The sequence below is a fragment of the Eutrema salsugineum genome, unplaced genomic scaffold (genome assembly GCF_000478725.1).
Source record: "Eutrema salsugineum unplaced genomic scaffold, Eutsalg1_0 scaffold_13, whole genome shotgun sequence".
Taxonomy (NCBI): Eukaryota; Viridiplantae; Streptophyta; class Magnoliopsida; order Brassicales; family Brassicaceae; genus Eutrema; species Eutrema salsugineum.
In genome coordinates, this window is record NW_006256885.1 from 8,330,910 (window position 1) to 8,355,444 (window position 24,535).

The 24,535-nt window shown below is 38.6% G+C and overlaps 7 protein-coding genes across 8 annotated transcripts; 2 read left to right on the plus strand and 5 right to left on the minus strand.

The window, feature by feature from the left end:
* Positions 1-533: 533 nt before the first annotated feature.
* Positions 534-2,970, minus strand: LOC18024925. The gene is made up of 2 exons (XM_006408156.2): positions 1,988-2,970; positions 534-1,912 (listed from the first exon to the last, which is right to left on the minus strand). The coding sequence occupies exons 1-2, from the start codon at positions 2,702-2,704 to the stop codon at positions 653-655; spliced, it is 1,977 nt and encodes a 658-aa protein (XP_006408219.1). The 5' UTR covers positions 2,705-2,970; the 3' UTR covers positions 534-652.
* Positions 2,971-3,917: 947 nt separating this feature from the next.
* LOC18024926 (pentatricopeptide repeat-containing protein At3g04130, mitochondrial) lies at positions 3,918-5,863 on the minus strand. The gene has a single exon (XM_006408157.2). The coding sequence runs from the start codon at positions 5,742-5,744 to the stop codon at positions 4,221-4,223; it is 1,524 nt and encodes a 507-aa protein (XP_006408220.1). The 5' UTR covers positions 5,745-5,863; the 3' UTR covers positions 3,918-4,220.
* Positions 5,864-6,710: 847 nt separating this feature from the next.
* LOC18024927 (glyceraldehyde-3-phosphate dehydrogenase, cytosolic) lies at positions 6,711-9,369 on the minus strand. Its single transcript, XM_006408158.2, has 10 exons — positions 9,211-9,369; positions 9,056-9,085; positions 8,858-8,958; positions 8,391-8,506; positions 8,199-8,298; positions 7,871-8,017; positions 7,698-7,758; positions 7,364-7,604; positions 7,193-7,276; positions 6,711-7,096 (listed from the first exon to the last, which is right to left on the minus strand). The coding sequence occupies exons 1-10, from the start codon at positions 9,212-9,214 to the stop codon at positions 6,964-6,966; spliced, it is 1,017 nt and encodes a 338-aa protein (XP_006408221.1). The 5' UTR covers positions 9,215-9,369; the 3' UTR covers positions 6,711-6,963.
* A 588-nt stretch (positions 9,370-9,957) lies between these two features.
* On the minus strand, positions 9,958-13,031 carry LOC18024928 (glutamate receptor 1.1). Of its 2 annotated transcripts, XM_024159077.1 has the most exons (6): positions 12,690-13,031; positions 12,119-12,598; positions 11,358-12,040; positions 10,947-11,259; positions 10,546-10,877; positions 9,958-10,460 (listed from the first exon to the last, which is right to left on the minus strand). In XM_024159077.1, the coding sequence occupies exons 1-6, from the start codon at positions 12,952-12,954 to the stop codon at positions 10,158-10,160; spliced, it is 2,376 nt and encodes a 791-aa protein (XP_024014845.1). In that variant the 5' UTR covers positions 12,955-13,031; the 3' UTR covers positions 9,958-10,157. The 2 variants fall into 2 exon arrangements, with proteins under 2 accessions (XP_024014845.1, XP_006408222.1); XM_006408159.2 differs by having other exon boundaries at positions 11,358-12,598.
* Positions 13,032-14,892: 1,861 nt separating this feature from the next.
* LOC18024929 (agamous-like MADS-box protein AGL62) lies at positions 14,893-15,495 on the minus strand. Its single transcript, XM_006408160.1, has one exon. The coding sequence runs from the start codon at positions 15,493-15,495 to the stop codon at positions 14,893-14,895; it is 603 nt and encodes a 200-aa protein (XP_006408223.1).
* Positions 15,496-16,505: 1,010 nt separating this feature from the next.
* Positions 16,506-18,574, plus strand: LOC18024930 (aquaporin SIP1-1). The gene is made up of 3 exons (XM_024159977.1): positions 16,506-16,917; positions 17,729-18,001; positions 18,187-18,574. Exons 1-3 carry the CDS (start codon positions 16,630-16,632, stop codon positions 18,340-18,342), a joined length of 717 nt encoding a protein of 238 aa, XP_024015745.1. The 5' UTR covers positions 16,506-16,629; the 3' UTR covers positions 18,343-18,574.
* A 271-nt stretch (positions 18,575-18,845) lies between these two features.
* On the plus strand, positions 18,846-22,780 carry LOC18024931 (apyrase 1). Its single transcript, XM_006408162.2, has 9 exons — positions 18,846-19,509; positions 19,992-20,120; positions 20,224-20,280; positions 20,361-20,453; positions 20,716-20,921; positions 21,048-21,139; positions 21,433-21,650; positions 21,730-21,919; positions 22,436-22,780. The coding sequence occupies exons 1-9, from the start codon at positions 19,189-19,191 to the stop codon at positions 22,546-22,548; spliced, it is 1,419 nt and encodes a 472-aa protein (XP_006408225.1). The 5' UTR covers positions 18,846-19,188; the 3' UTR covers positions 22,549-22,780.
* Positions 22,781-24,535: the final 1,755 nt, after the last annotated feature.

The following is a 24,535-nucleotide window of genomic DNA, read 5'->3' on the forward strand; positions in this document are numbered from 1 at the left end:
GTTCTTTTTCTTCTGTGGACTTTAGAGAAATCAGGAGGCTCCTCTTTGCTTCACTTTGAATCTTTAAATTCTTCCAAGAAGCGTTGATAAATCTCAGTGCGTCAGGATGATTTTCCCGCTACAACAACGGTCAAACTCAAACGGAAACTCGAGTTGAGGAGTGAGAGTTTAAAATAGATACCCTGCGACAACAATCAGGCTTCTCCTCCACCAAGAATGTATCCACATATTATTTCTTCTCTGTTTCCTTTTTACTAAAGCAGTTTTGTGATGCTCTGTTTTTCACTTTCAGTACTCTGTTTATCTGCTTCTCCTCGAAGACGTTATAAAAACAAAAACTGGTAAAAATAACATTTTGAAAAATTGATGTGTTATGATGTTATATCAAATTATCTCTCCCTCCCTCATGATTCTAAAATCCGACCAGAACATTCAACCCACCATCTCCATCTCACTATCTCAGTTACTTGTTATGTAAATCAATAATATACTCGTTATCCCGATCAAACTGAATGTAAATCATATTTCCACACTTGTAAAATTTCGATTATAAATAATAACCATAATTTATTTGTATTCACTTCTTAGAGATATATGGAAATACAACCCATGAGAATTAGGTCACGTGTGACAAAAGAAAAAACTATGTAGTTCAAGAAGAAACCAAAGACATCACTCTTTTGAAACTCCGGTGACGAAGACGATGAGCAGAGCCATTACTCATCTCAGAAGAACCGTCAATGGCTAATCCGCGACCGCTAAAACACAAATACCTGTTCATAAAAGATCTCTGTTTCTTCATAGCAGGCGTTTTTCTCTCCAGTTCGGAAGAAACCGTCTGAAACGGCGATGAACAAGCTGACGACAGAGCTCCAGAGTAATCGGAAACCACCGGAGGCGAAAACACAAACCTCGGAGATTCCTGAACCACGACTCCTTTCATTAACCCTTCCGTGAATTTCAGTCTCACCGATAAACTCGGGAGATCGCCGCTCTCTGTTCTCAGCGGAAACGCTCTTCCTCTGTTACAAGACGGCGAATACATCTCTCTGAGAGGCACACGACGGTTGCTGTTATCTCCGGAGAAACGGCGATTTTCCTCTGTTTCTTCTCTCTTCGCCCACCGTAAAAGAAGCTTAAGACGCGCTCCTGTACCACCGCGTTTGCGTTTCGAATGCGTCGAGACTTCGGTCGAGCATTCACTGATTCCGTCAAAACTCTCTCTTTCTGGACTTATCTCAGCGTTCGCGGCGGTATGATCTGTTCTCGCCGCCGTGAACAGAAATATCTCAGAATCAGATATCTCAAACGAAGTTCCTGGACTGCCGCAGAATCCGTAACGCTCTTCTCGAAACCGTAAAACCTTTTCACCGCCGGCGTTGGATCTCCCACCGGCGGATTTAAGCCGTTTGATCAATAAATCAGAAACCGGCGTTTTCGGCGTTTGTCCTTCAAGCAAATCAACGGCAGTCATGCCATCTGAATCAACAACGTTGAGATCAACGCCAGGGATTATTAATAGAATCTCAACGACGTCAGGTCTAACGGTGTTAAGAATATCCATCACGGCTAAGTGAACCACAGTTCTTCCGTTACCGTTTCTAACGTTGACAATCTCAGATAAGTCAACTGACCAGCTACCTCCTCCTCCTCCTGAGATTAACTTCTTCAGAAGCTCCATCTGCCGGTCTAACCGCTTAAACCCGGAAGCTGCAAAACCAGACACGACCATGTGAAGAAACGTGTCTCCTTCGTTGTTCACAACGGAGATCAACGGTGGAGATGCGTCTATAAGAGCCTCCACTACAGCTAAATGACCCTTGTAAGCAGCGATATGTAAAGCCGTGTTTCCTTGGCCGTCTTTAACCTCCACGATTGAATCATTATACTTCGATACAAGATATCTCACCACCTATATTTTTTCCAAAAAATCAATATATATACATACGTAGATAATAATTTGATTTGTGTTCTTAGTTCTTCTTACTTTGATTTGACCTCTGCTAGAGGCAGAGTGTAACAGAGTCGAACCGTAAGCATCCTTGAGTCCTGAAACGGCGTCGTATTTTCCTGTGAGTAAAAATTCCTCGAGGATTGCCACGTGTCCGCCTCTTGCAGCACTGTGGACCCCTCTTTTAACCATCTCCTGCTTTACTATTAACTGTTTCTCGGTTAGTTTCTCCCCGTCGGTTTCTTCGACGCCGGCAATATCAGCCGGCAGCAAAGCGAAATCAAGAAGAAGACGAAAAACGTCGTCGTTTCTACCTCTCGCCGCCGCGTAGAGAATATCGGTTACGCCGTATTCTCCTTCTCCGAACACGAGAAGCGGATCTCTCTCAAGAAGCTTCTTCACGAATTCCAAATCTCCGGCGGAAGCAGCGGTGTATAACAGCCAGCCTCCGTATCCTGCTCTGACGAGGGAATTGTCTCCGTTTCCGATTTCGCACTCTTCCAACAGTCTCCTCGCGACGCGGGAGCGGTTTAACGCCACGTGGCAGTTATCTCCGTCTCCGTCGTCCCAGACTGTTTCGAGGCGGCGGATACGGCGGAGGGAAGTGAGTTTGACGAGGAGGTTTGTGTCTTGATGAAGCAGCTCGATGACGACGTCGTATAGTCCATTCGCGGCGGCGCAATCGATTGGTGAAGCGTACCACCACTGGTCTCCGGTGCTTTCCCACCGGAGAGGAAATATCGGCGGTGGCATTTTCCTTATCCGGTTTAGTTAAGTAACCGGATCTTAATCGGGTTTTTTTTTTTGTAAACTAAAATCAAAGAATCTCAATGAAAACAGAGCATTTGTGGGGGAAATCTCAATGAAAGCAGAGGAAGTAGTCTAAGAAAATGAATCTGAATGGTTTGGAATTAATGGAGAGTAGACTTATTTTCGGACGAACACAAAGAGATGGAGCAGAAGACAACAAAAAGGAGAAGCCTTGAAGATTGTGTTGTTGTGGTGAAGACGGAAACTTTTGTGTGTTTTCACCAGAAAATATTATAAAGTTTTTTTTGGGCGCATCGAAAATATATTTGATTCCATTCCCGTGAGTGGACCATATCCGACGTGATTTATCTTTTGTTTTTTTTTTCTTTTAATATGTATATCACTATATCAGTATATGTTCTTGAAAAGGTTTGTATATTCTAGTCTTCTGAAAAAGGCTGTTGAATTTCCACAAAAAGAATTATGTGAAGGAATTTTAAACTGCAGCAAGAATTCTCGTTTTGCTTTTTTGGGGAGCAGTACATATTAGAATCGTGCTTTGTTCGTCAGTGTCTGGAAAAGAAAAGGTATATTAATCTGAAATTTTATTTATTTTTACCGAAATGACTAACAAAGTACTAATTCGGATAGAAACTTTAAAGGGAGGAAGCAATAATTGACTACAAAAATAGAATGATGTATCATCTAATTAGACGCGTCGCTCGTTTGGTTGAAACCAGACGTACAGATCTTAATTTTAGTTGGTTTGCATTTTGTGCATAATAAATCGACATGTAAATTGGTTAAACAATCTGATTTTAAACAAAAGAAGATCAAAGAAACAAAAAAAAAATACTACCCACTTGTGGCAGCTAACATTTGAGGGCCCTTAACAACGCAATAATATCTAATCAATAATTCAATAAATGTGCACAATGATTCGTAGTTAAAGCTTAACCATCATTATGAGATTGAAGAAGACTAGTCAATTTTATTTTAATAACAAAAAAATCCCAAAAGGTATATATATTTTTTGGTTTTGGATATTATGGATCTACCTATCTGTCGGTGAGTGTGGACGCATCCAAATGCACATGTATATGACCCTAAACTCAATGCTTATTTTTCTTGGATCCCACTTATGTAACCTCCCATAAATTATTCTGATGGCAAACCTCTGGATCCTGAGACGTCTCAATTAAGAGAGACACTTACAAAGACTTGAGTCAAAGCAGACAACAAACACAACTTGCCTAGCGTCTTATCATCAATATTGTGTCAGAATCAATCAACTCCAGAGTTACAAATCTGAACAACTCTTCCTGAATTTGAAACTGGAGTTTCTTATCCATGACCAAAGTACTTAAAATCTACACTACGATGTGGTTGAATGAAGAACACAATGAAAATTTAATGCGCGATCTGGTCTTGTCTTCTTTCTAAAGCATGAAGTGACCGCTTCTCATCACAATCTGCAATCTAATTTGTGACGGTTTAAGCATCGTAAAAACTAATAACCTCACTTTACAGGGGCAGTAAGTTTGACAGTCTTCATGATGTGTTCGATTCTCTCCGCGGATTCATGCATATTCTTCTTCTTGACTTCTTCCAAGAGCAACAAACAAGTCCGGTGCCTCGGTGTGATATCTTGGCTAATCATCTCTTCGAAAAGGCAATACGCCCACTCACATATATTAGCTCTGCAAAACCTCTGTATCAGAAAAGTATAAGTTGATTCATCGAGGCTGAGATGATGTTTGGTCACCATCTCTTTCAGAAATCTACCAACCTCAACAACATCCCCTCTCTTGAAACAAGACCTCAGCAATGGGTGATACGTATGAACATCGGGATCACAAAGCTTCGAACTTTCCATTTCCTTGACAAGCTCAACCGCCTTCTCTTCCTCATCGTGATGACAATACATAGCAATCATGGAGTTATAGGTAGATGTATTTATGGAAACACCAAGCTCAGGCATCTCAACTCTAAAAACCCTCTCAGCTTCTTCTAACCGACCAGCTCGAGCAAGCGTGTGAATCAAACAGTTGTAGAAAAGAGTATCGGGTTCACAACCAGATCTTTTCATTCTCGTAGCAACCCGTAAAGACTCCTCAAACTCTTTCTGAGCATTAAGAGAAGACATAATCGTCGTGTAAGTAATAGAATTCGGAGGAGACTCATTAGCTTCCATTTCACTTAGAATCTCATAGACCTTGATGAAGTCGGATTGCTGGCAATAACACCTTATAATCGTCGTATAGCTGATAACACAAGGACGAAATCCGTGGCCTTTCATCTCTTGGATCGTCCAAAGAGCTTCCTCGACTCTATTGGCCTTACACCAACCGTGAATGAAGATATTAAACGTATGAGCATTTGGAGTAATGTGTGACTTAAGCTCAAGCAAAACTTCCCGAGCCTGCTCGACCCTTTTCTCCTTGCAAAGAGTATCGAGCAGCAAATTCATCGATTCAGTGTTCTTCTCCAAGCCAAATTCACCCAATTTATCGAATATGTTGACAGCTTCTTCCCATTCCCCAGCACCAGCAAATCTCCTCATGATCTTAGCAATCGTGTTCAAGGTTACAAGTTTATCTCTTTTCATTCTCTCCACAAACTCCTTCATTCGATCCCATTTCTTAGCCTTGCCAAGAATATCCACCGCCATATCATAAGAATCGCTCGAATGTTTGTGCCCTTTACAAGACTCGGCCCATTTCAAAACACAGAGCGCAGATTTCCAGTCATCTCTAAACCTATGGAGCAGCTTATGAACCAAACCATCAGAGAGATTTACACTGTTACAGCTTTCATCGTTTGATAGACGATGAAATACTTCATCTTCGCTGACTCTATCACCGGCTTTACCTACAATAACATTCCATATATCCTCCGACTGTGAAGATTCATCAAGTGTTTCAGGTAATCGTTCCGAAGATGTAGAGAGATTCTCGATGAGCGCAGAGGAAAGATCGAAAGAAGCCGAAGGTTTGAGGCGTAACAGTTTGTTTCCAATGCGACTTTTAACAAGCCAAGACATCAGGAATCTACCAGATTAAGAAGCGTTGTCCCTCGATTTCGGACAATCACAGTGAGAACAAGTAAGTGTAGGAAAAACCAAATTCGTACCTGAAACCTGAGCAAAGGGAAATCGTGAAAATGGACGACGGCCGTTTAGCCGGAGAGATTTGACAAGGAGTAGTAATAATCGCTGAGAAGGGCCGTAAGTGGACTCATGCCATGGCCCATTTAAAAGCCCGAATTTAATTACTTGATAAAAAAATGGCAAAACCATCCTCCAATTCATCCGGTTTGTATTGGTTTAGCTATAATTATAAAAGACGCCGGTGGATAATTCTCCATTCTCCCCCATCCGTCACCGTTTCACACTGGCCTGTCACGTGACAAGCTGACACTAAGCTATAAAGTTTTGATCGATGGGTTCGGGGAACTTAATAAGCTTAGTTTAGCTCCTTCTACGGTGCCTCAGACTTGCACAACTTTGGTAGACGGGTTGATTCGATCATGTAATATTAGAGGTTCCTTGAGGATGCTACAACTGATGAGTGTCTATCCATAGACAACCATCATCAATGGCCTTTTGTCATTTTGGAAGTGTCGAGGAAGCAGAGAAGCTTCTCTCTACTATTTCAATTGCCTACTCCCACTCTGCTCTCAGCCCTTTGGAAAATCAATTGTTCAAGGATTGTGGTTAAATATAGATGTAAATATACACCTTGAGTACATGAGCACATCAAAAACCCAATGTGTACTAGGATTCTCCAGGTGATAGAAGAATGCGCAGTAACACTTCTAGAAAAATAAGCCCAAGTTAGTTCAAATAGTTATCTCATGCCTCTATGAATCCTTATTCAACATCGACAAAGTTTATAATTCATCTAATTATCTAGTAATAGTAAAATCCGTATTTTACAAATTGGTTGAGGGTTCAGCTTTGATTTATTTAGGCCATATATATAAGAAATAAAAGTGGTCATAAACGGAATAAAAGTAAGGAGGATAAAAATCTGATAAACCATACGTGGATCCAATATATCAAAAGCCAAACATAAAGGGCTATCGGTTAAACAACCGGTCTACAAACTCACATCAACTCAAGTGAATGAGATTCGCCAAAACCAAAAGAGTTTTAAATCTCAAAGAAAATTTATTCAAAAAACGACAAACTCAGAACATTAAAAGGGACGAGAAATAAGAATTCCTCCCTCCCCATCAGTCTCGAGATTTTCTTCTCAGCTTTAGGCCTTGGACATGTGAACAATCAAGTCGACCACACGGGTACTGTAACCCCATTCGTTGTCATACCACGACACCAGTTTCACGAAGTTCTCGCTCAACGCAATTCCAGCCTTGGCGTCAAAAATGCTCGACCTGGAACACATCAAAATTGTTTTAAATTACGATAGCAGACTCGGAAGATTGAATATGTAAGAACTTCTAACGCATGACTGGATATTATTTCATTACCTGCTGTCACCAACGAAGTCAGTTGAGACAACATCATCCTCGGTGTAACCAAGGATTCCCTTTAGCTTGCCTTCAGATTCCTCCCTGTGTACAATCCAACCAGTTAGTTTGTATCTTACAAAGTTATGATAAACACTTCTGAAGCCAGGAACTGGAACCGGGAAAGCTTACTTGATAGCCTTCTTGATTTCATCGTAGGTTGCAGCTTTCTCGAGCCTAACCGTGAGGTCAACAACTGAAACATCAACGGTGGGAACACGGAAGGACATTCCGGTCAACTTTCCGTTGAGTTGTGGAAGCACCTTTCCGACGGCCTTGGCAGCTCCGGTGCTGCTGGGAATGATGTTGAATGAAGCAGCTCTTCCACCTCTCCAGTCCTTCATCGATGGTCCATCAACAGTCTTCTGTGTAGCTGAAGTAATAAAGCAAAACCCCATTAGGTCCCTGTCTCCTCTTATAGGCAAACAATTTTGTCACAAAAGTATGAAAGGTATGAGAAACTTACCAGTGATAGAGTGGACGGTAGTCATAAGACCCTCAACAATTCCAAACCTGTCGTTGATAACCTACACAAAGAAAAACAAACACAATAGGAGGAAACAGTGTGAGGAATAATATTCACTTCGAAATTTCAAATACCCACAAATTTGATTTGTAAAATGCAATGAGATAATCTACCTTGGCAAGGGGAGCAAGGCAGTTAGTGGTGCAACTGGCGTTGGAGACAATGTCTAGGTCGGACTTGTATTCGTGCTCGTTAACACCAACAACAAACATGGGAGCGTCCTTGCTTGGGGCAGAGATGACAACCTTCTTGGCACCACCCTGATCAACAACAAATCACCAAATCATTATTCAGTTTAAACATTTTATCACATGAGCTGAAGTACAGGAATAAGTACGTGTCTATCTAGATCCACTAATTACTGAAACTCTTCCAAGACCAAGATGAATCATAGGATTTAACAAGCTATAGAATATAAAATCCAAAGCCAATAAAACAAACCTTCAAGTGAGCAGCAGCTTTGTCCTTGTCAGTGAAAACACCGGTAGACTCAACAACGAAGTCAGCTCCAGCCTCACCCCATGGGATATCCTCAGGGTTCCTTCAAAAATACAAATCAATAGTGAGACTGAAATTCTCACAGCAAATATATTCATAGTGAGAAAAACAAAATCGACAGGTAGATGTATATACTTGATGCCGAAGACAGTGACTGGCTTCTCACCGAAGAGAAGGGTCTTCTCATCCTTGACCTTGAGTTCATGGTGTTTCCATTGACCGTGAACACTGTCGTACTTGAACATGTAGGTCTGCAGCAATCAAAAATTACGTCACTCCAAGCTCTAAGAACTCAATTGATACCAGGCTAATCGATTACACTACAGAAGCACCATATCAATCATCAGTTCCAATATAGAGATCTGATCAGCTAATCAAAACTCAACAAAATCTTTCTAAACCTGCTTCGGAAACTGAGTACTTAATAAACAATCATCTAGACACCGAAAACACACATGCATAATAGTGATGATAGTGATACGATCCATTTTCCAATTCCGACGAGGTCAAATCGATCAACGCCACTAATTGAATCCCAATCAACAGATCGAAACAATACCAAACAATCACTTATCGAAAACAGTCGAAGGAAGGAAACAAACCATGTACTCAGTGGTGATGAACGGATCGTTGACGGCGACGAGCTCAACATCGTCCCTCTGAAGAACGACTCTAGCGACCAAACGACCGATTCTTCCGAAACCTAGCGATTAGAGAAACCAAAAGTCAGATTCCATAGATCTAAATAGATGAAAGCGAACGAATCCAATTAAAAATAATAATAATAATCAGACACTCACCATTGATACCGATCTTAATCTTAGCGCCAGCTACCACAAACAAAAGAAAAAACAAAGAGATATCAGAAAACGATCAGATCAGAAAACACAACATCGTAAGGAACAGCGAGAGGAGAATGAGCTAATATAAACCAACAGAAAGCTAAGAGACTCACTCATTTTTCAATCAAATACGCGAGAGAGAGAGAAATTGAAGATGAGATTAACAGAGAGAAGGTATTTTACACAGTGAAAAATGATGAGTGAGTGGATCCGTGAAGAGGGGTATTTAAAAGAGAGAAGAACGTGAAGAAGGGGTAGGAAAGATCTAGTGGTCGAGAGTTTTTCTTGGGAAAAAAGTCAGATCTGATTCAATACTATTTTCTTGAATCAAAAATGACCGAATTGCCCAAATTACAAAAAAAAAAAGCCATCTAATTTTGCCAAATGTCGTCACCCCTGACTCGTGATTATGAAATAATTGAAAGGAGTCATCGCGTCTGCATCTCACGCGCTGAACTAGAAGATTCTAAACACCGTAGGATATGCCGGGTCGAGTCGGGTCGGCATCAAAACGCAGCACATTTGTAATGCTGTTCTACGCCGACCAGTGTTTAGCTGCCACGAGTTCTCGGAAGGCCCATTATAGTAGACGGTTTCAATTTCTAGAGGTTAACGTCCATTTAATACATAATTCTATTTTCTTCTTCCTTTCTTTTTTTGTTTTGTTAACGGTTCTATTTATTTTTTCTTTTTCCCTTTTCTAACATCACAAGATATTTTATGATTTTTATCATTTTGGGTATACATTTTTCTCATCTAACTTCTTCTAAATGAATATTTTAAAAGCGGTAGAATACTTTTTTTTTTCTTTTATCAACAAACGGTTGAACAAAAGTTGACCATTCTGGTGTGTAAAATGTTCAAATAGATATATTCAAAAACCTGTAGTTCTGTAATGTAAGAAGAAACTATAAATTAGTTGGAGTAAAATATTACATGTGACGTTCATTTCAAATATTTACAACTGAACTTTGACTATGTGCTGTTCTTGTAACTTGGGAATCTTCTTCCGAGAAGCTTACAGTGCAGCTTACTTATGAATAATGGATCTATGTTGTGCTTAAAGAAAGCTTTGCAGTTTGGTGAATATCTGTCGACGAATATGAACGAGATGCAAGGCTAGTACAAGAGCGTGAGCTACTCCCGCGATGATGAACAAACCGCGCAGCTCACGGAAGCTGAAGCGATTAGATGCGTCATCATCGTTGTTGAGAGATGCAACATCTTCAGCGTTGGAATGTACATTCAGTGAGTCCAGTTTCTGAAACCATCTTTTCTCCATGTCCTTTAGAATCCCTAACGACCTTAGCTTTGCGATTTCTCGTGAAACATTAGTAGCCAAACCTGAACCTCTCTGGAACATCTGAAAATTCAAACGTACGTAGATCGGTAAAGACAAATACAAATCTATATGGAAGAAATGAGGATTTTTTAGGAGAAGCACATACAAAGCCAAAGCCATTGGTATTAGTCTCTCGATCTGTCATTACGAAAACATCCGGATAATATCCAAGTAGGAGATTGAGATACGGTATTTCATTGATGACATGACTAAGAGTTCCATCCCTCAAACCTTGAGCATAGGCTTCAACTGCATTAATGGATCCGAGCTTCATGCTCTTTATCGTCGTAGAGGCGAAAACCGCGTGACGGTTTAATTGTATGCTAGAAATGGTCTTGGTTGATGTCAAATTTGCGCTGTAACTTGAAGTCAATATCAACACCACAAATACCCAAACAATGACTAAAAATCTTGATGACATTTTTTGCAACTTCTCTCCTGCCAAGAATATACGAGTATCAGAGAAGACCATTGTATGGGACTAATTGGAGTCTAACATACACTTACTGTGAGCAAACACAATGGTGGAGAATCCAAACCAGAGCATCATACTAAGTTGTTGTCCCCAAGAGCCCTGGAACTCCGGATTAACGGATCGTTCGACCAGCCAAACAACAATTCCGGTCAAGATGAAGAAAGCTCCACTTGCTAGCCACAAGGATTTCTCAAAAGGGTCAAAGAAAGTCCACATGCCTTGGCTTTTTTTCTTTACCGTCAGTATTCCGATACCAATGTCTGTGAAAGGCAAAGTAAAATCAACATACGAAGATCTGTTTGAAGTGATGGTGATATCACCAACAGCTGCATCGTATTTGTCGCTCTGTCAAAAAATGGAAAATAGCAAAACAAACACAAACACATCATTACAACATACATACATATATCAAAAAAAAAATATATAGCATTTGCAAAACACACCTGAGTAGAGAGTAGATAAGCAAGATTCTCATAGTTTCCATAATAAGGTATGAATTCCAGCTGGTAGTTAAAAGGAGCAATGCAAGTCTTGAAAACTTCTATGCAGAATCCAGTGACAGTGTTAACTCCTGTTTCAGGATCAAGACGCACCGACATTAGATTTGGGACCTTGTTCCCTGCGGGAACTAAGACCCTAAGCAACTTCTTCTTTTCACCATCCTCTGCCAAAAAACGGTGTCTTGGGAATCCATCAGACCCGCCAGGGCAGATGATGGTCTCCAGTTCATTGGTTGAAGAAGCCATTATGTTTCTCTTACCATCGCAACTCCATAATCCTATTCTTCTCTCCCCCGTTCCAACCATATTCACAATCTCAAATGTCCCTGAGAGAAACTCGTTGCCAACAATTTTGATGTCACCATGGCTCAAACCGATAAACCTACTCTGCCTAATTGTATCAAGAAGATCTGATACATTCGCAGATGTTCTTATACTCATCTTCTCTATTGCAGTTGCTAGAATACAAGCAACATCGTGCGCCCGTGCACTAGAATGCTTTGTTTCCACCAAGGCCATTTCATGATCATCAACAATTAGTTTCCGCAATCTCGAAGTGAAATCCTCAAGCTCTGCTGATACTGGAATATAGTATCTGAGACCAATCACCCCTTGCATCGTCCTATCTGGAAAATGATCCGAGTAACGAAAATGATTCATGGTTCTTGCCGTGAGAATCCAAGAATAGCCTTGTTCCATCATACCTAACTTGACAGCCAATCGAAAGAGACGAGAAACAAGAATCTCAGACATATGAACCACGACAACAGCTGCGTCTGCGGTTTTAAGCTTCCTTAGCTGATTATTCATCATATGATTTTCTCCTCTTGATGATGATTCCGAAAAAGAAACAATACGATCAATGTGGAGTCCTTCGTCTTGGAAATTCTCCACCAGTGATTGCAAACTATCTCTCCAATCATCAACATCCTCATATATAACTAGAACCGATGTCCGATTAGAATCATGAATGAGACTCGTTATCGCCTTAGCCTCTGACACCGAATCGTGCGTCAATTGAATAAAGTGATCGTATTTGTTCAAAGACAACGAATGTGGTACGAGAACTGATATTACCGGAACTTTAGTTTTTTCGCTAACCGCCGCCAAAAGCTTTGCTTCCTGTAATGATTGTGCACCAACAACAATGGCTTCCACTTTCGCATGTTTGAGAAGATTTGTCGCTGTTTAATTTATTCAGGAATTAAATAACGAATAAAAATTGTTACTTTTCGAGAAGTTTTGACGGGAAAAAAAAAAAAAAGTGAAACTCACCGGCGGCAAGAGCAAGGATAGGATCGCCTTGGGTGTCTCTGGCTAAAACAGAGACTCTGGTTCGATATCCGTTGTTGATTCGATAGAAATCTGAAAGCGCCAAGGAAAAAGAAGCTTCGAGAATCTTTCCTTCTATAGAACCCAAATCCACCACCAATCCAACTGTTACCTCTTCGAAAACGCAGTCGTTTCGATCAGCTGCTCTGGATACGATCTTTGTCGAGAAGAGAAGAATAAAAATGAGGAGCGAAATCAGATTCTCCATTGATTTTGTATCGCTATGTGTGTACCGTTCGCATTGATTATTCGTATGTATTGAAGTTTTTCTTTTTTTTAAGCGTTTGTCGTAATCATTTCAAATCAAATTTATTATTTTTATTGAAGGATATAACAGAGTCAAAGTCAATGCGTACTGTTCATGGACATCGTCGACATAAACTTCGAAATTTTATAAGGAGCAAAATTCTTCGAGACAAGTTTTTCTTGGAGACAAGTTGACTAGCAAAAATACGATTAATTTAGTGTATAAGTTGATTCATGAGGTTTAGCTCCTCAGGTTTGGCTCTGATTTAGGTTTCTTAGGGGAATCAGCGTTAGTGGTCTATTGATATAGACACTCACCGTTGATACCGATCTTAATCTTAGCGCCAGCTACAACAAAAAGAAAAACAAAGGAGAAATAAAAAAACAATGAGATCAGAAAACACAACATCGTAAGTAGCAGCGCCGAGAGGAGAATGAGCTAATATAAACCAACAAAAGCAAGAGACTCACTCATTACTTAAGGCCGGGATGACGGCGGATTATATCCTTGATGGTCCTTTTATCGAATAGTTCCAGCACAGTCTCATTTGCTCCGGCCTGCAGGAGCTAATGCGATTCCCACGATGTAGACCGAGCGGTTTTCTTGCACGGATGGCCCGAATTGTCTTGGGGTTCTTCGTCATGATGATGCTTAGGGTCATCTCAAGTCGTGCTCGTTACACAGTCGTCTTCACTTATCTTGATTCACATTACGTTAACTGTCTGTTTACTGAGTGGATGATTTTAATTAGTAGCATTTTTGTGATGATGATGCTAGGAATCATAATTTATATATTCATATTCATACTATGCGTCTGGTTATAAGCTGAACTTCCACAGATTTCAAAAATAAATAAATATATGTCTATTGTTTGCAGAAAACATAAGCAAGCCATAGTTAAGCAATAGTTGAGCAATAATTAAGAAATATTTAAGCAAAAAAAACAAAGAATAATCAAGAAAAATATGTTTCACCTTCTATTGTTATTGTTTTTTTTTTTAACTTCTCATCATTTTCTGTTTCACTTGCCTAAAACTTTGTTTTGCTATCTTGTAGAACAACTAAAGTTACGAGAATTAACAGTAAAAACAGAAGAAATTTATGGAACAAAACTAATTAATCGGTCCAAATATAATTTATAGGATTCACTCAAAATAGAGTTTGGAATACAACGACTAAGGCTAAAAGTTTAAATGGTGGCAATAGAAATGAAAATGATTTGAAATTTTAGTAACGGAAAAACCACAAAAAAAATTACAGAATTTTCCCAAAATATAAACAATATTCGGAATACAGTGACCAGCTATCAAAACGAAAAAGAGTTCATTACATAACATACTGTCCTTGATTGTTTGCAGATTTTAATCTTAAGGAGCTCAAGAATTTCTAAAATATTTCTTGAGATTCTCTATAACTTAGACTTAATAATGTTGGGCTTGGCCTAGTTAAGAATGATTTAACCATGGTCCCAAAATTAAGTTTGACCCAGAATCAAGTCTAAGTTAAATAGTTACATACAAACAAAAGTTCAATTATTTAATATTTTTAAAACGAAACGAGATATAATTTTGTTTTTTAAACCCAAAAAAAAACGAACTCTCAAATAAAACGATCAAGGTTCCGAATGTGAATAGCGAAAGTATAGATTTGAGGTTCATACACTTTTTGGCTGCCAACAAAAATAAAATTTAAAATGCCTTTAAAACGATCGAAATTCGAAATACAACGACTAGCTACAGAAATGGAGAGAAGTTGATGGATAGTTTCATCACACATCACCAGCCGGTCCAGCCCTATAACTAAAATATCTATCAAGACAAAAACAAAAAAAAAACAAAAAAAAACCAGAAAATTTAACAATTCAATTACGAAGAGATCAAATTTTCAAGTTTGTTAATTTCATGCTTCGGCTTCGCCTTCACCACAATGTCCACGCTCCACATGACCAGAAGATGAACCATCACAGTCTTTCCCCAACCGCTGGATATTGATAGCGCATAAACTATCATGTAACTCGACAAACGCTTGGTGCCTCTGCTTCAACTCCTCCATGCTCAAGCCTTCAGAAGGAATGTTCCACCACATTTTGTCTAACTTCTTTTCGAATCTCGACCCCTTCAAATTTTTCACATTCTCCTTTTCCATCTCTAGCTCCTCAACGAGATCAACGTATTTTTTCATGAGTTCCTCGATCCTTTGTCTCTTATAAGCTTCGACTAGCGCTCCCGTATTGGTAACGTCTTTCGAGGATGGTTCATGTCTCAGCAGGCCAACCACTTTCTCCATAGACGGATGTGCGAATGTGTAAGGCTTTCCGGCTTGAGAGAAAACCATGAAAGCCGCTTCCACGTCGCACAGTGTGATGATCTCGTTCATCTTCTTGAAAATCCCTGATTTACGTTTTGAGAACGTAATCATTCTGTCTGCGTAGGTTTCAACCACCTTCATCTCGATCTTTTGCTTTCCCTTTGTTTGTTTCCCCTTCGTATGCTTCATTGACATGTTTTCAGGAACCGGAGTGTTTGATTTCTATTAAGGTGTTTTCGTTTTGTGTCGTATAAAATTACCATGCACGAGCACAATCTCTTTATAGGAAAAGAAAGAGATAGAAGTATGTCAAGTTGTTAGTAGACATTTAATGTTTACGAAGATATTGTATTGACTGACAACTTTACAAATTTGACTAACAATTTGACAACCACTTAAATATTGTCAACAATCCCTTATCCATTGCACAAAAAGTAAGTCAACAAACTACCATGGTAACTCAATTGGTGTACTCGATAAGGTCGCAATAATTTCTTATCCAAGAAAACTATGAATCTAAAATTTGGAACAGATTTCTATTAAAAGAGAAAAAAAAATGCCATAAGCCAATAAATTAATAACAAAATATCTATTAAATAAACAAACTACTATATATGATAACTCAATTGGTATACTAGTTGGTTGACGAAAAGGCGTAATGGCTAGTCTTCGCAATAATTTCTCACCCGAATTATGAACAAATAATAAAGAGTCAATAATATATGTCAAATTTTCATGTTTCCAAATTTCTCACTAACAAAGCTACTCTTTCACTCACACATGTGTTCACTATCTCAAATACAAGACGCTATGCTACTTTCTATTTGTGATGGGGGAAAATGCTGAAATAGCAGACAAACAAACTTTAGAGTCGAAATTTACTCGAATAAGTTTCCAAATACATAGATAACATGAAATACTGTATAACCATTGTTTTCTTTCAAAGTTTAACTAAGATAGAAATCCATGAACTTTGATGAAATATAGATGCTTCGAATGTTTTTTTTTTTTTGAAAAAACTTATACTTAAATATCGTTAATTAAACTTTCTTGTTTAGAAAAAAATTCGTTAATTTTCAACTAACATCCAAGAAATAGAGCGTACCATTTTGTAATAAGTGTAAGACGATTGGTTAGGTGAATCATACAAAGATATCTTCGTTTTCATCAACAAATAATAAAAAAATGATAATAAAAAAAAAAAATCTATATGAGGAGAAAATTAGCTGTGACAATACTCTGAAAGCCAAACAGGCTAACTACCAGATCCCCAAAAACAGAGAATTGTCGATACTCACGCCAAAGAGAAGAAGAAGAAGAAGAAGAAGGATGGGTGTGGTGAAGTCGGCGTTAGGGGATATGCTGATGACCTTCTCCTGGGTTGTCCTCTCCGCGACCTTCGGTTTACAGACGACGGCGATTGTCTCCGCCGGCGGTTTTCAAGGAATCACTTGGGCACCTTTGGCGATTATCACGTTTCTGATTTTCTTCTACGTTTCGATCTTCACCGTTGTCTTCGGCGGCGCTAGCTTCAACCCTACCGGAAACGCCGCCTTCTATGTCGCCGGTATCCCCGGAGATACTCTTTTCTCCTTGGCTATCAGATTACCTGCTCAGGTACACACACTATCTAAGATCCAAACATTTTCGTGGAATATCTGGATTTGAGCTTTAATTTTGGGTTTACACTTACTCTCCTAGTTCATTGCTTTGGGTTTAGTTCGTTTTACAGATTTAGTCAATATTTGTGATATGTGGATAGTTCTTTCATAGGATTGGTTTTTGTCTCTGCGAATCTGAATCTAACTGTGTATGAATCTCAGTCTCTATAGTATATGCTGTGGTGAGATTTTCCCCCACTGGTTTGCCCCATTAAGGTTGTTTGAAATAGAGTTTTACTTATTCTTGCTCAATTTCATCGTGCATCATTTAGGTACAATGAGAATGCTCTTCTGTTGTTGTTCTTATATTCTCACTTTGATCTGGTTTGTGTAGTGGGGTATAATTTTTGTACAAGAAGAACACAGAGAATCAGATTCTTTTTAATTCACTTTTGACGTTTTCTTTTGGTTGATCTATGTGTTTCCCACTTTACTAAAGCAGGAAAACAAAACCACTTCTGTTCTTTGTTTCCCACTTTAGCTTTTCTTTGATCTTTCTCGCGTGTCCATGTGTTTTAATGTATAACATAAAGAGAGAAAAAGACTATTAGTTGAAACTTGAAAATTTACTTAAGTTGATTTAGGAATAAGTAAGTTCTACTCCTTTTGGGAGTTAAATTGAGCAAAAAGGACTTTAATGCCTCTTGATAAGATCAAATATTCATGATCCTTCTGTTCACTAATTCCTGATTCTTACATCCTTTTGCTTGAGAAGCAAAGTTTCTTATTCCTGGAAAATGTATGTGAGATTGTTTTGGTGATTCCAGGCAGCTGGTGCTGCAGGAGGTGCACTGGCCATTATGGAGTTCATACCAGAGAAGTACAAGCATATGATTTCAGGGCCTTCCCTTCAGGTTGATGTGCACACCGGAGCTATTGCAGAAACCATCTTAAGTTTTGGTATTACCTTTGCGGTTTTGCTTATTATCCTCAGGGGCCCACGAAGATTACTCGCTAAGACGTTCTTGCTTGCTCTTGCAACCATCTCATTCGTTGTTGCTGGGTCTAAATACACCGGACCAGCCATGAATCCTGCCATTGTAAGTACACATGGTTTCTCTTTCCTTTTGCCTGATACATTCGGTATCCATGTTCACATCATGTCACTTGCCCTGTTTTTCCTTCATAAGCCTGTTTTATCTATTAGCAAATGGTTTTGTCACTATGATTATGTCCATCAAAAGAAGGATGATGTTTCTAAATCCGCCTTGTGTTTGCAATGCAGGCGTTTGGGTGGGCATACATGAACAGCTCTCACAACACATGGGACCATTTCTACGTCTACTGGATCAGTTCTTTCGTAGGAGCTTTATCTGCTGCACTTGTCTTCCGTTCTATCTTCCCGCCACCTCGGCCGCAGAAGAAACAGAAGAAAGCCTGAGGAGAAACCAATGGGGGGGAGAACACCGGTCAGATTCTTTACCGGACTGGGCTGTAGGAAGATTAAGAAGGTTTCTCCATTCTAAAATAAGGAGAAACCGGAAAAAGTCTAAATCATTGTTTAAAAAATTCACGCTTTATTTATGGATTTGTGTGGACGTCACTATTCTCCGGTTTGTGCATAAAAATCATTCAGACTCTATTCCGGTTATATCAATGTCTGGTTTAGTTTAGTTATGTTCGGTTCATTCTCTAATTTGGTTCTGGGAACAAAGAAACTAAAAGGCGAGAAAAAAACGTTTAACGGCTTGTGGGAGAAAACCGATCGAGTGATCACATTCCGTTTGGCTTGGTTTTCTTGAATTCTGTTCGGTTTATTTCTCTCAAACCGAAGAAATTATCTAACATCTCTCTCTCTAATGTAGCTCAAAATTTCTCTTAATGAATACGTTAAGTTTTGTCTAAACTTTACACTAAAATGAATCAGTCAGCTTTTCGTGGATGTTACCCAACTCTCCTCCGCAATCTTTAAATAAAACGTAACGTCTTCTTTTGGTCGTATCGCTCACGCAAATTCCGATTCAGATCCGAAGTACAATTCGAATTCGAAACGCCGGGATCAATCCGGTAGCAACCGCACTTGCAATCGATCGCCGATCTGGATCCGTCAAAGGATCCGCCGCAGTCCTTGAAGACGTCGGCATCCTCCGCCACCGGCAACAAGATCCGCTACCGCTCGCCTTCCGCCTCTGAGCTACTGGAGTCAGGACTCGCCACCGGATTGTCCGGAAACTATTCTTCTACCTCCGACCCTCACCAAGGCCTTGCGTCTATCGACGGTGGGAAGATGACGGCGAAGCGAGCGATCGGGAGGCACGAATCTCTTGCTGACAAGATCCATCGCCATCGTGGTGTCCTACTCCTGATCTCGATTCCCATTGTTTTGATCACTCTCGTGCTTCTGTTAATGCCGGGGACGTCGACGTCCGTCTCCGTCATTGAAGAGTACACGTTGAAAAACCGTGCGGGAGGCTCGAATTCGAGGGGTCCGAAGAATTACGCTGTGATTTTCGATGCTGGAAGTTCTGGAAGCCGCGTGCATGTCTACTGTTTCGATCAGAATTTGGATCTCGTTCCTTTGGGCAATGAGCTCGAGCTCTTCATTCAGGTATTGCATTTGTTTTGCTCTTCGTTCTTCGATATAAATTCATGTTCTATTATGAACTCAATCATACAATTTTCTTCGTTTAAATTTTCTTTTGTTGGTTTTAGAAACTGTTTGGACTCTGTCTCCATATTCCATAGTTTATTCGAAATTGCAGTTGTGTGATATTCTCCCACCAAATGCGGTTAAGAAGAAACGGGTTACAGTACGATTGTTAATTTTAAAATGGATAAAGCCGCCTCTTCGCTTGTTTTTGTGTATATGATCTTGCTCTGAAGTTAATATCTCTGAGCCAAAGCTCATCATGAAACTTGATCTTGGTTCTCGAGGTCCACAATTCGCTCCTGGAATCCCCAACAAGAAGCTTGACGGATGATAATAGATTCCAGAATTAGCTTAAGTTTATTGTTTTATTATGCATTTTGGTGGCACTTCAGCTCGCTGGAATTTTTGGGGGCTGAACTTTTATTCTGATACTGTTTCAGCTAAAACCTGGGTTGAGTGCCTATCCTAATGATCCTCGGCAATCAGCAAACTCTTTGGTGTCTCTTCTTGACAAAGCAGAGGCTTCTGTTCCTCGTGAGTTGCGGCCGAACACTCCTGTCAGAGTTGGGGTATGAAAACGAGTTCTTGCACACAAAGAAAATTGGAGCTATTCATGTGGTCATCCACTTGTGTATTAGTCATTTGAGCTGTTTTGCATTATATCTTGTGTAGGCAACTGCAGGTTTGAGGGCTTTAGGTCACAAAGCTTCTGAAAATATTTTGCAAGCGGTAAGTTTGGGGCTTATCATTTCTACAAATAGTCGCCTTCTTTTCAAACTTGTATACTTAAATATAATCTTGCTTTTAAGGTCAGGGAGCTCCTGAAAGATAGAAGCAGGTTGAAGACTGAGGCAAATGCAGTTACTGTTCTGGATGGTACTCAGGAAGGTTCTTATCAGTGGGTATGTTGTAGTTTCTTTCATCTATTAGTGTCAGATTCGTGTTAAATCTAGCTCGTATTTTCGTTCTGTTATAGCACGGTTAGATACTTTTGTGCCTGTATTTGTTGTGAGCCTCCATAGATGTCTTCAGTCTTTCTATCTTCCATACTGACTCCTGCGTAGTAATTCCGAGGACTGATCTCCCTGAATATATTTGTTTTATCTTAAACAACCTGCAGTCGATTAACAAATTTCCATTTTCTCCAAATTTTCCATTCTTTAGGTGACAATCAACTACTTGCTAAGGACTTTGGGAAAGCCTTACTCAGATACAGTAGGAGTGGTTGATCTTGGAGGGGGATCCGTTCAAATGGCATATGCTATATCAGAGGAAGATGCTGCAACTGCACCAAAACCATTGGAAGGCGAGGATTCTTATGTCAGAGAAATGTATCTGAAGGGACGGAAGTATTTCCTCTATGTTCACAGGTTGGTCATCTGTCATTGCTTTGGTACCCATTAGATGTATTGTTCTTCCTTATATAAACGACATTAAACTAATTTTTATTTATCCTTTATCTTTAACGTAATATTTGATCGGCCTGTTGATTGCAGCTACCTACATTACGGGTTATTGGCTGCCCGAGCAGAGATTTTGAAAGTTTCTGAGGGCTCTAACAACCCCTGCATTGTGACCGGCTATGATGGTAAGTCAGAGACATTATTATTTTATCCTCACTAGAACACTCTCTTTCAAACTAGAACTCTCTGCATCCTATCCTCACTATACACATTCTTTTCGATGTCCATTTTATTTTTCTAAAATCAGTGTTGTATCCTTTTCGCATGTAATTACTTGTAAGTTCGTCCGGTCCTGTCCTTAATTTTCTTCATCTTTTGATGTAGATGGCTATAATTATGGAACATATAGCTCTGCCGTTGCTCTAGTATTTTACATTGCACTTTCTGTTTCCTTTAAACTCTCAGTGATTCGTTTCAGGTACTTACAAGTATGGTGGAAAAGCGTTTAGAGCCGCAGCTTCTCCATCTGGTGCAAGTCTAGACGAATGTCGGCGAGTAGCTCTTAACGCACTCAAAGTAAATGATTCACTGTGTACACACATGAAATGCACATTCGGTGGAGTATGGAACGGTGGAGGCGGTGGTGGCCAAAAGAATATGTTTGTTGCATCATTTTTCTTTGATAGAGCAGCCGAGGTAATATTATCGCCTTTTAAGATTTCATTAAGTAACATCACACTGTTTGTTATGCTTAATACCATGGTGGTAATGGCAGGCTGGTTTTGTTGACCCGACGCAACCTGTGGCTATTGTTCATCCAGTTGACTTTGAGAAAGCAGCCAACCAAGCTTGTAACATGAAAATGGGAGAAGGGAAAACGAAGTTCCCACGTGTGGAGGAAGACAATCTTCCTTACTTGTGCTTGGATCTTGTTTACCAATATACTCTCCTCGTTGATGGATTCGGTAAATTATACTTTACGTCTTCTTTTTTTTTTTTTACTCACGACCCAAAAAATTTCAATCTACATTACGCCTATCATGGTAATGATAAGTCAGATGATAATTTAGGATGATCATGATAATAGTTAGTATATATGATGGGCATGCACATAGTAATTGGACTGTGTTAGATTTGTGTTAGTTCGGTCTTCGGTGATATGATGAGTGATGATAACTGGAACTCGGAAGCCATGTAGAAAACATGTTAGAAGGAAATATACAGAACAGTATTAACTATCGCAATTCGGTCTACGGTTTCGATTTCGTTCCAAATTTTTGGTCTGTGATATAAATTAAATCGATTTTCCAAAGTTTGGTTTATTGTTTATAGTTCTTTATATTATTTCCAATACGGACCATTTCTACTAGAAACTTTGCATTGTCGAAATATATTTAATTTTCCACAATTTTATCCATAGATTTTTTATCAGTGAAATGTGTTTATTCTTAATTTTAATTAGTTTTGTTAAAATATAACAGGATTGAAGCCATCACAGACAATAACGTTAGTGAAGAAGGTAAAATATGGAGACTATGCCGTGGAAGCTGCATGGCCACTAGGAAGCGCCATAGAGGCCGTATCCTCACCATGACACCATGAGTGGGAGGACACTTGCACAAAACCCATATTCTTTTGATTTCTCCCAAATTCTCTCCCAATCTTTTTTCCCTACCTCCAAATTTTGTTATCTTTTTTTCTTGAAAAAGAAAAGAAAAGTTTCTATTATCTACCTCCAAATTATATCATTAATAAGATCTATCTATTTTTGTAACAATAATCCATCTAAAAGAGAAAAAAGTGAAGAGTTTCTACCATTCTTATTATATTATCGAACTTTCAAATTTTTGGTAAACTAAACTGCATACGTGTCCTCGGTTTCTTGACGATTGAAAATTTGATTTTGTAGTCTGTACATGTAGAATCGTCTCTCTGTTTTTTTTTTTGTATTCTTTTTCAGACCTACAATTATTGGGATTGATTGAATTAGTTTAATACTGATAATTCAGTAAACGTCATTATTATTATTTTTGACTTGGAAAAAAGTTAATATATTCCGATTTGTAGTCTAGTATATTCAAATCCCTATAAATTCACATATTAGGCCAATATGTTTTTTTCCCGTGAATACTCTGTATATGTAACTTCGAAGATAAGTGACAAGTATGTGCAAAAAGAATTGGAGATGGGCGTTGACCAGTCAAAGGTATAGTTTGAAACTTATACGTTAGATGAGTGGTCCTGTCATATAAACTGAACTGCTTTGATATTTGACCATTTACACGCCCGCCCATTCTAATTTCATGTCACCAACTTGACTTCGACGACCAAAGTAATACTACATTGGTATACTTTGTAAGTTCGAATAAACAATGAGAATCCTATAAGAACCCAAATCGGGTAAAGCTATATATATATATATATAGACTATATAAGACTTTTTGATTACTTGGTTCACAGTCAATTTTATTATTGGTTACTTCAGTTCAAACAAACAAATTTCAGCAGTTAAACCAAAAACGTCTCTTGACTAATCTTTTTGCACTTTTTTGTATTTAGAGGTTTCAATATATTATTATATAAGAGTGGCCTTGCATAACTTGTATATTGAAGGTTGGACTTTTCGTCCTTACTTTGTAGACGGTACATAGGCATTTTTAATATGTTAAAAAAATATATATATTGTGATGATAGGAGCGTACGGTAATAAAATGAGAAAAGAAAACAATAACAATTTTTTTCTTCGAGAAATACAAAAGTTAGAACTTGAAAGTATAAGATGTTGATTGGTGAGTAGTTGCAAACTTGACAAGTGAGTGTTCAAATTCGAGTAGAACAAGTAAGCTTTCATTATATCTAACCACACTAAGACACACTTATTGGCATAAATGAAATTTAATTTTGTTAGATATCTTCTTAATAGAAGGATCCACACCTATATTTTACATCTTTATCTATATAAAGTAAGGAAATGGAAAGAAAGATGAGAAAATATGTGCTCAAACTACAAAATACCATTCCTAAATTTCGTAAAGAGACCACTATTCAGCTAGTTAGTACCCATCATTCCAGAAACGAAAAAGCAATTCCAAAATAAAAAGATACTAATAATAAAGAAAAAGAAGAAAAGGATGTAAATTAATTAAGATGAGCATTGATATTTTTTCCATTCCGTAAAATTTGCTCTTAAGGAATTTCACATATTAAAAAAGATTTATATAATTATATATAACAAAATAGTTTATATTGTATTTGCATAAAAAGTTTACCAGATATCAATATATGTAAAATGGAAAAATTAATCAAAAACATTAATTGTTGTAAACAAGAGTGAGTAGCTTATATCAAAACCAACTACGTATCTAGCTACGAACTAAATTTGATGAAAATCAAAAGACTAGTATCCTATGTAGAACATTAGAAATAACACAATGACTCATGACATTAATCCATCTATCATTGTGTCATTGTTTTATTTTTAATTAAAAAGAAAACAGTTGAATTGAAGTGGATAATATCAAAACTTTTATGAAGAGTGTGGACTTTACTCCATTCTTTTGGCATCTGCTATCTTTTACGGT